General features: G+C 38.6%; 1 protein-coding gene across 5 annotated transcripts in view; it reads right to left on the reverse strand.

The window, feature by feature from the left end:
• mef2d (myocyte enhancer factor 2d) overlaps nucleotides 1–13,442 on the reverse strand; it is a 134,586-nt gene that overhangs the window by 23,238 nt on the left and 97,906 nt on the right. For all 5 annotated transcript variants that reach the window (XM_041987179.1, XM_041987178.1, XM_041987181.1 and 2 more), the window contains exons 5-6: nucleotides 8,660–8,891; nucleotides 5,276–5,332 (exon numbers count right to left, since the gene is read on the reverse strand). In XM_041987179.1, coding sequence (XP_041843113.1) covers nucleotides 5,276–5,332; nucleotides 8,660–8,891 — 289 coding nt within the window. The remainder of the gene's footprint in view (nucleotides 1–5,275; nucleotides 5,333–8,659; nucleotides 8,892–13,442) is intronic.

The following is a 13,442-nucleotide window of genomic DNA, read 5'->3' on the forward strand; positions in this document are numbered from 1 at the left end:
CAGTTCAGCAGGAGGGAAAGCAGTCAGACAGGGTGGGGAGGGGGGGGCAGCTAAAAACACAAAGTAAAGAAGCAACTAAAAAGGGTGGATGAAGGAGGGAGAAGTTTAAGGGTGTAGTCATACAAGGCAAGACGTGTTTATTCCTTGTTAAAAATGAATAGTTTCAATGATAACTACTTTTTGATGATTTCTAATCCTATTTCTAACTTCCCCTCAGATATTTTACAAACCAAACAATAAATAAAAAAATAGAGAAATAATACATGTGTCAGTCTATGACAACATAATTTAGATTAGTTGCACTTTAAAAGAAACTAGTAACAGTTCAGCTCAACCTTAATCAGAGAAGGATCACGGAAGGAAGGGAGGATGGGTGCGTGTTATTAAAAAAGTATAGAGGAGAACCACAGAGGAGACAGGCGTTGAAAAAAGGTAGATAAAGAAAATTAAGGTGAGAAGTGAGGCAAGCATACAGGGTCAGGAGGGGATGGAGGGGAAGAGATAGGGCATGAAGCAGGCAATGGAAAGTGACGAAAAGAGGTAGAATAAATAATTAATGAAGGGAAAGAACAGGGGAAGAACAGATGGACAAAAGGAAGTGACAAGGATTTTAGGGATGAAAGAAAATAGAGGGAGTTGCTAGAGGTGGAAAAAGGAATTGGGTTCCCAGCAGGCGTCTGACCAGTGAGATCACCTGTGTCTGTTGACACATGGTGGACCCTCCCTCCATCAGTCCCCACTGGGGAAATCTCACCACCTTCTGATCACAGGTGTATGTCACTGAAAGACAGGAATCTGCTGCTGGCTGCATTGTGTTCATGTTTGTGAATAGTTGTGGGTAGAAGAAGGCTTTGTGGTGACCCGAAGTTTTGAGAATTACACAAACACATGAATGTGCAGCTAACATATGTTTTACAGGTGCTCTAAATGTGAGTAAAATACTGATGCTGTTGCTGGAAGCAGTGAAGATTAAAACAGTGATTGCACTGAGCATGTGATCTTCTGTATGTGGAGTACTCCAGTTGTGACAACAGTTTTCCTTTTGCAGGGTAGCTGTACATACAAAATCACATAAAAGTACAAAAAAGTACCCTAAGTAAGATTTCCTTGATTACATTTTTACTCCTTTAAAAAGCTTTTGAAAAAGTCCTGCAACATATACTCCTTCATTAAGCACTACTGGATCAAAACAACCAGAATGTCCCCTCCATAGAAAGAATGAATCCGCAGAGGAAATGACATATCTGAGATTCAGCCTGTGTCATATCTACTACATAAGGGAGATCTAATCCATGTCATTTACTCTCCATTTACACTCCCCTCTTCCCCCTTTGTCAAATCTTACTCAATATTATGATGCCACTGCTCTGGTCTAATGCTCTTCCTGATCCCTTTGTCACACAGCCAATCAGTCTATTTTTTATCCTTTTTAAATCTTATTTTAGCTGTCATTCGCCTTCTAGATTGGGCATTACACATCCCACTTCCTCCACCTACTCCAGTTGTCCAAGAAGGAGCTTCAACAGAAATCTGCTTCCTCTAAGCCCACCACCAGCATCTAAACCCCATCTTTTTTTATCATTTGTGATATCACATTCTGCCTTGATGCAGTACTGGAGTCTAACTGGCAAACCTTATTCTAATTATTGTACACCAATAAATTTGTGTAAACCTTTCATCCGATCTCTCTTCACCAAAGAGACTGAAATGTCTTCTGTTATCTTGTTAGCTTGAAACTGCCATGGATGGCACCAAGTTTTCTTGTACAAGCATCAGGCTGTGAAAACAAGGCAATCTTTAAATTAAACTACTAGTGTACATCAAATGACTCCAGCACCAGCATTTATTTAGCCAGCACCAGGTGCTGGTTGCTCAGTAATCTCATTCCTTGCATAGTCTACTGTACCCATTTGAAAAGTGGGCATCTCACAATGCTGCATGGGATCTGAAAACTAAATACACTAAATTACCAAGCTAAAACTCCCACAACCCTACGTCATGCTTCTGTTGCAGGTGCAGCCAGTAAACAGATGCATTCTGCTGCACATCTGTTCTGCAAACACTGTTTGTGTTCAAAGTAGCCAAAGAGTGAGATGTGAGAAATATCCACACACCTCAATGTTGACCGTCTCAGTGTTTTCATCCCAAAAACCTGAATCCAACTCACCTCCATTTTACTAACATGGAGGCAGAAATCTGAGGACAAACAGAACAAAATAGACAAATATCTGCACTGACAGATGGCGAGTGGTATCTGTAGCTCCCACATGGTTGCAGCACATGCTGCGTTACTGCATCGTCCCCGGTTTCAGTTGAACCAATGACCCATGTTGTGTGTCATTTCTACCCCAGATTTCCTATGATGCACTTCACTGTTAAGGCAGGAAATGCAACATATATAATCTTTAAGTAAAACGGTCCTATGTATTTCTAAAGAGGCATAAACTCTCCCTGATAAAAAATTGTTTTTCTTCTCACTTTGTTTAAATTATTTATTAAAGGTCCTACCTAATTGTGAGGTAATCTACATTGATTGAGTCAGAGCTTTATTTATGTAAGTTGCTTGTTTGGTTGTATTTTATTCTATCATTACCATGAGTTCTTCTCACTGCAGTGTATATGTGTTAGTATCCTCAGAGTGTGAGTACGTGTGTGATGTCTCCTGTTACACGAGCCTGGGCGTGGGAATGTGTGGAATGCTGGGTGACGTCAATGGTGACATTCCCGGAGCCCTTACTCCCTGGACAACAGCTGAAGCCGGCAGATCCAAGAGAGGAGGGTAGGGAGAAAGAGAGAGTTGGGGGAGAAAAAGAATGGGGAGAAGAGAGGGAATAAAGAAGTAGGATGGATGAAATTCAAAGGAACAGAAAAAAAGAGAGGGTAATTGTGGACAGAAAGTTAAACTAAAGACTAAGCAGAAAACAGCAAAAATAAAGTGGAAGAAGAAGATGAAGAGATTTGAATAAGAGGCATGTAGAAAGAATGTGAAGAAATGGGAGAGTGAAGGCAAGCAGAGAAGCAAAACCTGAATGAAAATGAGAAAATGGGCAGAGACACAGGAGAGAGGGAGGAGGAAGGAGAGGAGAGGAGCAGCGGTGCGGATGGATCTGGTCAGCTGATCGGTGTTCTGGGATGATGATGTTACAGGTTCGGAAATATTAAGTAGTTGTGATGCTGTTCTTGTGAGATGGAAAAGTCCTACAAGTAACATTCCAACAAAACCACAGGTAATCACTAACTGGTAAATCTCCATACAACCCACCAAAACCGCAGAAAAGTCCATCCAGCCAAATCACCAAAAATATCTACTGTGTTAAGATTTACAGTCATAGGTACACAATCTCAAGTTGACTTTTAAAAACATGATCCTGCAGAAGGCGGATGTTCTGTAAGTGATGGTCTTAAAAACCTAATATCGATATTGGAACTTGGCTTTCTTGTGTTCCTCTCATACACTTCAGGGAAGTTAATATAAATGTATTGATTCCTTTTGGCTCACCTTACCGTGAGACAATAGGTTTATCAAATGAGTTTAGAAAGAAAAGAAAAAAAAGAAACCTTCCCACCATATCTATTACTGTGGGCTAGCTGGCAGTATCTGCCCTGTCTAATGGGATTTAAGGGGAGAGCTCTGGCCAGTGTCAAAGTCACCTCTGAGGAGGGTCCTGTGCCAAGACAAGGGACAGTTGGGTGGTGGGGTGGAGCAGTGGGGAGCTGGGGCGGGGCTGTAGATTATTCCAGAGAGAAGATGAAGGGGAACAGCTGAGAGAAACAGGATAAAAGAGGGACGTGCAGATGGACGAAGGGGGAGGAGTAGTCGGTGGGAAGCAGCTGAAGCCAGGGAAGTTAAGAAGACTGATATCAGAATGACGATGTTTTTCACTTGTTTACACTTTTTGTTTTTTTTTTTTTTCCAGACTTATTATTTTTTATATTAATGCTCATGGAGATCCAGTTAGTGTATGAATTTAACACAATCTAAGCAGCGTTTCTGATGTACTATTTCCCTTTTGTACCCTTGTACTAATGAGTATTATTTTAAGAATTCCAGAAATATTCCTGGATATCCAGTTTCGCTGACTTGGGCAATGGCAAAATTTTAAAAACCTTAAATGGAAAATAACAGCTCTTAAGACTGATGTAAGAAACATGAACACACCTCCTAACTTCAATTTCTTCACTGATTAAGTCATGAGTTTTGGATTTATAAGTGACAAACTCTTTCACTTCTGCATTTCCAGCTAATTTCACTGTGTCAGTTTCACTAGTTTTCAGTGGTATTTCTACTATATTTACTAGAAAAATTCCCCCAAACTCACTCATTAATGTATAACATACTTGTGATGACTAACAGTAACATAAGTGAAATTTTCTAATGTGTTTAGAGTTAAACAAAGCTAAAACAATCTTTTTAAAAACAGAATCCTGCCAACAGTGTGTGTGGCAGGCTCTACTGTTTCCTTTCTTGTGAGTTTAGCCTGACTTTGGGTTTTATTTCCTAAAAAAGTGCTCCATTAGAGACAGGGTGATTTTTATTGTTTCAGATGCAAGTTGTTGTAAGAGACCATAAACGAGGGAAAATGATCTATTTAGTAACTATTGTTGGTGTTGTCCTAAATCTAAGTCTGATTTGTGTCAAACACGCGAACAAGTCCTGAAGTGAATTTCAACAGATGACAAACCTGGTGGTAGGACAGAAATGCTGACCTCACTTTCAGAAGCATTTACCCTTTAATCAGGCAGCAGACTCCAACTGGCAGGATAATAGCCAGAGTACATACTAAATAAAGCTGCAGTTTTGTTTCAAAGTCACAATTCTGGAAAAAGCAACAAGACAAAAACTAGAGGAATTTCCTGCAAGCTGTTCTGTAAATTGTTCGGTTTCTTTTCCTCTTTTTAAACTGTCGGTTGTGTTTTTCTCCTACACCCTGAAACCTCTTCTGTTCTTTGGACTGTTTACAAGCAGCTTATTCTGTGACCCTCAGCTGTTGTCTGCCAACAGGTGTTTTCATGCTTGTGCATGTGTATGTGTGCAACCATGAGCCTGTTGCCAAGCATAAATATTCAGCACAGAACTGTCTATAGGTCTGACTGAAGAAAAAAAGAAGAAGAGAGCATTTCACTTGTAAAAATTCCAAAAGACATACAAAATGCAGAACGAAGCAGGGTGTGCGACATCATATAAAATAATTTATTTGTGTGTCTGTGGAGTTGAACCAGTACAAGTTTTTTTTATTTATTTATTGAAGCATTACGAAAGAAAAGATTTACTTACGAACTGGACTCGGACATGCTCCGTTGGAGTTGCCCAAATCTCCTCCTAACAGAGCACCTAGAAACAAAATTATGTAAATATGAAGTCATTTAAATGAGCTCATATAAAACAGTTAACCTGAAAAGCTCTAATCTAAAGAATGATGCAAATCCCTTTCTAAAACTATCATCATATCAAGTGTGTCATTAAACAAAAAGTTTCCACCATCAACGCTAATTTCACTCTCAGGAAGACTATAATTGGTTTCAACTGTAAATGTCCAGTTAGTGTTCAAGTGCTGGTTTAATCAGTTCTCAATGGTTTGACTAAATAGGAAAAGTGTTGGACTAATTTTAGATAAAAAAAAAAAAAAAAAAAAAACCAGGCCAAAACGCTTTTAAAAAAAAAACACTGGGTTGCTAAAAAAAAAAAAAAAAAAAAAAAAATAAATATATATATATATATATATATATATATATATATATATATATATATAAACATACACATTCATTGCAAGTAAAATCAGCCTATTTTAACACCCAAAGATGGGTGCATAGATTATGTCTGTTAAATCATGCAAATTTAACAGTTACAGTTCATACAGTCAGATACGATTTAGGAAGACTCACTCTAAAGAAACATTATAAAGATTCTGCTGGGAGAAATAATAACCACCAGTGCATAACACAAGAAGCACTGGAATCACAATGATAATAACTAAAAATGAGCACTCCCAGAAACAGCCCAGTGTGATTATACAACTGTGATCAGATGCTACTAGTCGGTTGGTAGGCAACGGTGCATTAATAAGACAGTGATTCAGACCATAGATGAAACAGCTGATTAAACAAGAAATTCAGTGGAAATACCACACAGCCTCATCTTGGAGACTGTAAATATTTACAACATTTCTTCATTCTCCTCCAATATGTAACCCCCCCTTAGGTAAATTTAAATGTGCCAAATGTCCTGTGAAAAACCCTAGAATCATCCTTCAAAATCCACTCTCCATTGCAGTTTGCAGGACTGTTTAAAAAGAAGAGAACTTCTGGTGTATGTACCACTTCTGTTAGAGAACAATAGAAGCAATCATCACGTAGCTTTCAGAGCCATTTCCTGCATGCAGTTTGCTTTTCTGAATCTTTAGAATCACCAATTAACCCAGGTTGCAAGTGGGATGAAAACCAGAGCCCACCAAGAAAACTCTTGCAGACACAGGACGAAAATGTACATATATAGGCTCCATCTGGCTAGCAGAATCAAACCCAGAACCTTACTTTCTCAGGTTAAGAACACACACACTCATGACAATGATGATATCAATACTGACACAACTGGCATCTTGTACTGCAAGAGGACAAATATTTAATTTTCATAACTAGCTTATTTTTGGTCAAAATGGCTAAACAGTTGGTTGCAAATGTGAACTGTAAGCAGTTTTTTATTGGTTGAAATTCCTGTGTCTTTTAGCTTTTTGTTTTGGTTAAAAGTCCACAACATCACTTTTGTTTCTGTGTCTCTCAACAGTTTACCGAGTGGATATTGCTTAAAATCCTCTGTGTTTACCAGATGTTTAAACTTATCATATAAACTCCGTAAGGTGTTCCCAGCATTTTCTATGTTCTGCTTCCCTAAACAGACCCAAACATCATGCTGGAAAATACAATTCCTTTAAAATGCCTTTGCAAAATCATGTGCCGTTCCTCTAGACACAGGAACGAATTTAAGCAAAGCACAAGTGTAATTCCAGCAAATGGGAGATGTGTTTTTTTTTTTTTTTTTTTTTTTTTGCACTGACACTTTTTTATCCTCCTTTGATGCAGATTCAGTTTAATGACTAAACAGCTCTTTAGAAAAGTAGAAACCTTGGGTCATAAGGGCTGACTGAAAATATCTGGCTGGACAGATGCATTAAAAAAAGTCCAATAAGCAAAAATGATGAGCCCGATACTTTTCAAGCAAGAGGGATACATAGAAGAACATAGCAGAGTATTTGCACTGCTGAGGTTATGAAGAGAGAGGATGGGGGGGGCAGGAGCGTCCATTAAAGCTATGTGAAACTCACTTGCCTCTGAGAACTGCATGTTATGAAAGATGCTGTAATGCATTTGTTGCACGTTACATCACCTAATTCTGACTTACAATGAGATTATGCTGGTCGGAACAAAGCTTGATAAGTAACCTTGTCTGAGAAGCAAAAATGGGGCACAAATCCTTTTAGTTGGAAGGTGAATGATTAGGTTGCCACACAGAGGCAGTGGGTGCATTCAGGAGTGATCCAGCCTAAGTCAAAGAAATTGTGTATTTCTATCATTATGAGCAATATGCACTTATTTAAGCGAGAGGTAGATAAACACACTTAAACAGACTGACTGAGCAGGCGAGCTGGATTGAACATCAACATACCAGTGCAGACTTACTTTGGTTATTTCACAGCTTGTTGACTCAAAAATTCTTCAAAAAACCCAGCTGTTACATAAACTGCACTTTCACTGAGGCTATGCTTTCTGAAAAAAAGGACTTTAAGCAACTGCATCTCCATGACAACCATGTCTCTAAAGGTGGCTTAAGTCAATTCAATTACAGGAGTCATTTAGGAATCACGACTCTGACATGTATTAAAGACAGGACTAAAAAACTGGTTGCTTTGGACAGAAAATGTCTGAGAACGCTTCAGAAAATTCTGACACATAACTAGAAAAAGTAGGCCAAAAACACAGAAACTGTAACCAACAGAGGAACAGCAGTCACAAGTTTAAAAAGAGATTTGAGCTGCATATACAAAACACAGTGCTGACAGATGCTGCTAACTAGCACTCAACCCAGCATGACCCACATTTACAGTAGAGGTCATGCAGCTACTTGAAGTTTTATCTTTTATGTTCGAAATGTATGTATATGTGAAATACCACATAAGAAGATTTCAGTCCAATGATCTAGACGTTAAAGTGTAAAAATATGTAAAAATTCAACATCAGATAAAAAGATAAAAAGTGAATTCTCTTGGGGATCATTAATTTAAATTAAAATCCTTGTGTTATCATTTTTTATATTATCCTTTCCAATGAAACAGTGGGTGGTTCTGAAGATTTTTTCCTTAAATTGTCTTTAAAGTTTTGACATTTCTTTTTTGTTTTTTTGTTGCTGCTGCTGTTTTCAGGAATCCATAACATATCAATTACTGTGTACCAGAGGATCTTTCACTGAGACAACCAAATCTTTTGGTTTTCACTACCACTAATAAAAAGCTCCAATACATTGGCTGAATCATTTAACAGCGAGTACTGCAACATGATGTTTACTTTTCTGAAAATACCACCAGTTATTGATTTCCTAAGCTACAAATGTGCTGTGAGGGTATACAGAAACCAAAGCATCCCAGCTGTGTTCCTCATGGTCTCTTACCTGCGCTGGCTGGTCGCTGTGGTAACCCTGGCGACACAGTGTTCCTTTGCAGAGCAGGTTGCTGTGGCGACAGGAGGCGGGGATCTGTGAGGGTGGAGGTGACGAAGGAGGTGGTGGTGACCAGGGCGCCAGCAGGGTTGTTACTGAACTGGAGGGCTGCTGCCGCAGCTGCATTCTGATTGGATACTGGCACGGTGACTGGCATGGGAAAGGTGGGCTGTTGGACTGCAGACTGATGGAGAAACAGGAGAAGGGCGGGGCTTAGAGTGTAGTCAAGTTTACATCCCATCACACACACATACAGCATATATAATTATAGATATGTACATTAATGAACAGGTGCCCAGTTAGTGATCAGCAGCAGTGCAAACGAGCTTTAAAGTGATGCAAACGCAGTCGTAACAACTCAACCAATCACAAGAAGAGTTTTTCCAAAACCAGAAGTAACGTCTCAAAATTATATAAGAAAAAACAAGTCTGTCTATAATATTTTATGATGGTACACGTCTGATAACTGTCCACTTTATTTCTGTCTTATAATGTTTAAAATATGATATGCTGATCATTTGAGTCGTTTTCTTGGAACTTCTGAAAGTTCATTAGGAAGTTGATTTTTTATTTTATTTTATCTTTTCATTGGAAAATACATAATTAGAAAAATATTTCTAGCCCTCAGTAAGAGTTAAGATTTAACTTTCACTGTGATATCAAAACTGTTTAAGGATCAATTTGTAATTCCGGAATAACAGACTAACTACTGAAAATAAAATCAATGATTTTGCTTTTTATTTGAGTAAATCCATGTTTTAATCTATTTTTCTGTTTAAAAACAAACAAATAACACGTTTGCTGTGTACAGTAAAATATGTACACGCATGTACTTAAGGATAAAAATATACAAACAATCATGGAGTTTCACTTTGAAATAAATAGTTTTGGAAATTAACTCTTCAAAAAAATGGAATCCTCTTCATACACTCACTCGCTCAGTTTTAGCATGCAAGGTGACTTGGTGGAAAGGCCAAAAAGCTGTGTCGCCTTTCAAGTTCCATGCCAGGTTAAAAGTCTTGTAGCAGCAGTGGGTTATTGCATCAAGTTATTTGTGACATTTCACTTGGTGCGTGTCACATTGCAGCAACACCCCCCCTACCCTTACAGAAATGTTGTCAACCTTCTGGGAATTATAGGAATTATCCTGCAGAAGCTTGCTTTGCAAAACAAACCCCAACATTACTATATATTGTCTACTATAATAAAACAAATTTTAATTAATAAAACAAACAAACAAAATAAAAACCATAAAAAAACTGGCTTTAAAATTGATTTACCTTGTCACCTAATTTGAGGATAGTGAATGATCAGACAGCACAAGGTGCTAAAAAATAAAGGCCAAGGACCTGAGGTTGTCCAGCCAACCAACCCATTTCACCCTGTCCCAACTCAATCTGAAATAAGGACTTCTATATATGGAATATGGGCCAGTGCAGCTCTGCACTGTACTCATACAGCCTGGGACCCACTTTAATGCTGAGGAGGACAAGGGCACCTTTCTGTCTTTGATCTCCACCTCTTTCCAGCTGCAACATTTAGAAATGTTTCCTTTATTTTGGGGCAAGAAGGAAAAAAAGAGCAGATAAAAAAGAGTAACCTGAGTATTCTATCTAAACTACATTTTTTATTGAAAAATTACTATAATAACTTTTTAATTGCTTGACAAATAAATGCCAAGAAAGTTCTTGGAAAAGAACCATGAACTTTGTTTTTAAAACACAAATATTTTAAAAACCCAACAAATGAACTTAAATTCATTACTCTCACAATTACTAAGCCAACTGAACAGTCCCTATAATTACCCCGAAACAGTTCTTTCCACAAAAGTCCTATAGTCATTATAGTGTCCACATGTCCACAAACCGATGAGGCCTTAAAGCTGTCTAGGATTCCAAATTTACCCTTCTAACTGCAAAGAGGAAGTTTGCAAAAGAGAGTGCGCAGCCAGAGCTGTAAGTGGTGACCTGGGATGGTGAAGATAGCAGCTAACAGCACTACACCACCACACACTGCCCAAGCCGAGGGTGAAGGGAAGGGATAGATGGTGTGGGTGTTCGGGAGGTGGTGTTAATGTAAAGGGGATATACAGGAGTAAACACGGGGGAAGGAAAGAATTAATCTCCCCAGAGATGGATGGTAGAGTTTAAGACCTCCTTCTTCTAATTTTTGCAGGATCACTTGCTTCTTCTTCTTACTTTTTACTGTCAAAGTATTTGACCACATTAAAAGTTAGATCAAATTTAAAGTGTGTGTGCCTGTAAATGTTTAATTTACAGATATGGCTGAAAAAGAGACTAAATTAGTCCTTCATTTTAGCATTTGTAGCAGCCAATAAAGATATTTTCATTTATGAATAAAAAAAGTTTTCATTTTTTAATCTAAATGTGACTGTTGACATGAAAGGAAAAATACATTAGTTATAGTTCAACCAACATAATAGATTTTCTGATTATTCTACAAATTCATAATAGTTTTGCTGATCGGAGTTTTACTCGTCAAAAACCTTCTTGAACTCAAAAACTTTCTATGCGAAATTATATTTAAACACTACATATTTAAGTCCTAATTTGAGCAAATTTACAACCAAATCACAACAACTCACTTCAGGTTATCAGCGTTTTTGTTGCCCACTTCCCTGCAGGATCCCCGTGAGTATGCAGCTCCTGCTTACAATGTCATTCGTGACATAGCTCCAAAACCCCTTCACATTTCATGTTAATATGAATTTCAACCATGTCCTCTCCCTGTTTTGCACCCTTACATTGAGAATTATAATCACATTCTTGGCAAATTACTGGTGATTGCACATCTTCCCACTCTAACTCTATTTACACCAATGCTCCTAATTGCAGAGAGGAGAGTGAACTGGGTGCTGTCCATCATCCTGCACAGGAAAAGCTGTGATGGGAACCAAGAGAGAGAAAAAAAAAAGAACTAGTTGGGTAAATAATTGACTTGGAGCTTTTCTGGAGGTTTGTGTAAAGAAGCTCAAGGCCTTTTAAGCAAGAAAAGAAAAAAAAATCTATTTTCCCTCACAGAAGCTCTCTCAACAAGCGTGTTTCCCAGATGCAAGGGTAAATCAGGATGAATTAAACCCATGGCCTAGTTTCCCCTTCGTTTCCTCTTGTCCTGAAAGCCTTTGAAAGTTTTCCTCTATTATTCCTATAAACTTCAGCATTGTCACATTATATTTGTTAGCAGCTGCTCTGATAACAGAAAAAAGGGATTTGGTTAACTGTTAAGAGTGCAACTGGCCAATAAATCAGCATTAGCATTAGTTTAATTCCCCTTTAACTTAACTTTTTATTTAAATATTTTCTAAGCGGTCTAAAACAATGTCACATCTCCAAGCATAATCAAACCGATAATTATATTGCTTATTAAAAGCTAATCATCTGAAAAAAAAACAAAAAACTTTCATGTAATCAAACATGCAGTGTTTTCAGTAACACTGTTTTCCTTGACATTCACACTCAAAGAGAGACTAAACATTCTGTCTATTGCTTGAGGGGCACCATGGAGGTGCCTGTTAAGAGAAAGAAATCCATTTCTTATTCATTTTCCAAGCCCTGGATCTTATAGCCAAAAAGGGATCAAACCAGAGACCTGCCAATAAGAAAACAAACAAACAAACGAAAAAAAATACTCCCTTTTTTCTTGCCTACCCCCTGTTCCAGAGTACCAGAACACATATGAGCTTGGGGGCTCACTGAGCCAAGTGTCCTGCCTGTTCTGCCTCACCACCCTCTCCCTGCCTCAGGAGGCATTTTAGTACAAGTGGGATTAAGCTTGTATATCCCGGCCCCTAGCTGTCATGCAGGGGGATTATGATGACGAGGGGAGGAGTGGTGGGTGGTGCTGCACACTTCCGCTTGCTCGCTGCCAGTGAAAGGTGCACTGGACAAACCAGGCAGGTAGACGTGCTGGTGGAGACGCTGAGAGGCAGCATGGTGGTGAGGATGCTGCCTGCCAGCAGCATTCAGCTGGCATCCAATCTTCGTGAACCAGGAGCTGCATGTCTCACAGGGTGGTAGATTGAATTCTATTCTTCTTCTGCCATGGTTTTCTCTTTGGAGAAAAGCTTTTAAGATCCCTTTCAGCTCACATAGCACAAAAAAAGGCTGGGTCAAGCTTATAAAGAGAGAAACTCACTGATCTGATTAGGAAGAGTAGTAGATTGTTTTCTCTGTTAAGTCAGTTCTGATGTGTGATGTGCAAAAGTTGCTAGAATGTTTTTTCTAAAAGGCCGTTAAAAATAAATAAATAAAAAAAAGCTAAAATAAATATTTACTTGGCTATGAATGAATAAATGTATCAGTAAATGTGAATGTTCCACACTGTGCTCATCCCACAGGTTTGGTTTAAAACCTGCCCTTTTACTTGAATGTACTACACTGACACCACAGTGTAATTAAGAAACAGTCACCAGCATAGTAGACAAAAGACTTTTTACTGAGGTATAACACCACAATCGTAACCGGCTGCCTAATTCTCCTGCAGCATCTAAATGTGACTGCATTCCATCCCAAATGACCAATCAGACAGGCAGGGAGACAGGAATGGGGCTGTAAATTAAGTGCTACTCATTAAAGTGACATTAATGGCATTATTGAGCACAGAGGAAAAAATGAATCACTGAGAAATTGGCAAAGGAGCCAAGCGGTAAAAGGGTTCTGGCAGAGCGCCAGTCAGGAGGCAGAACCTGGATAATGTCAGGAGCAAATCCAGCCGA

Source organism: Melanotaenia boesemani, chromosome 6, assembly GCF_017639745.1.
Source record: "Melanotaenia boesemani isolate fMelBoe1 chromosome 6, fMelBoe1.pri, whole genome shotgun sequence".
NCBI lineage: Eukaryota > Metazoa > Chordata > Actinopteri > Atheriniformes > Melanotaeniidae > Melanotaenia > Melanotaenia boesemani.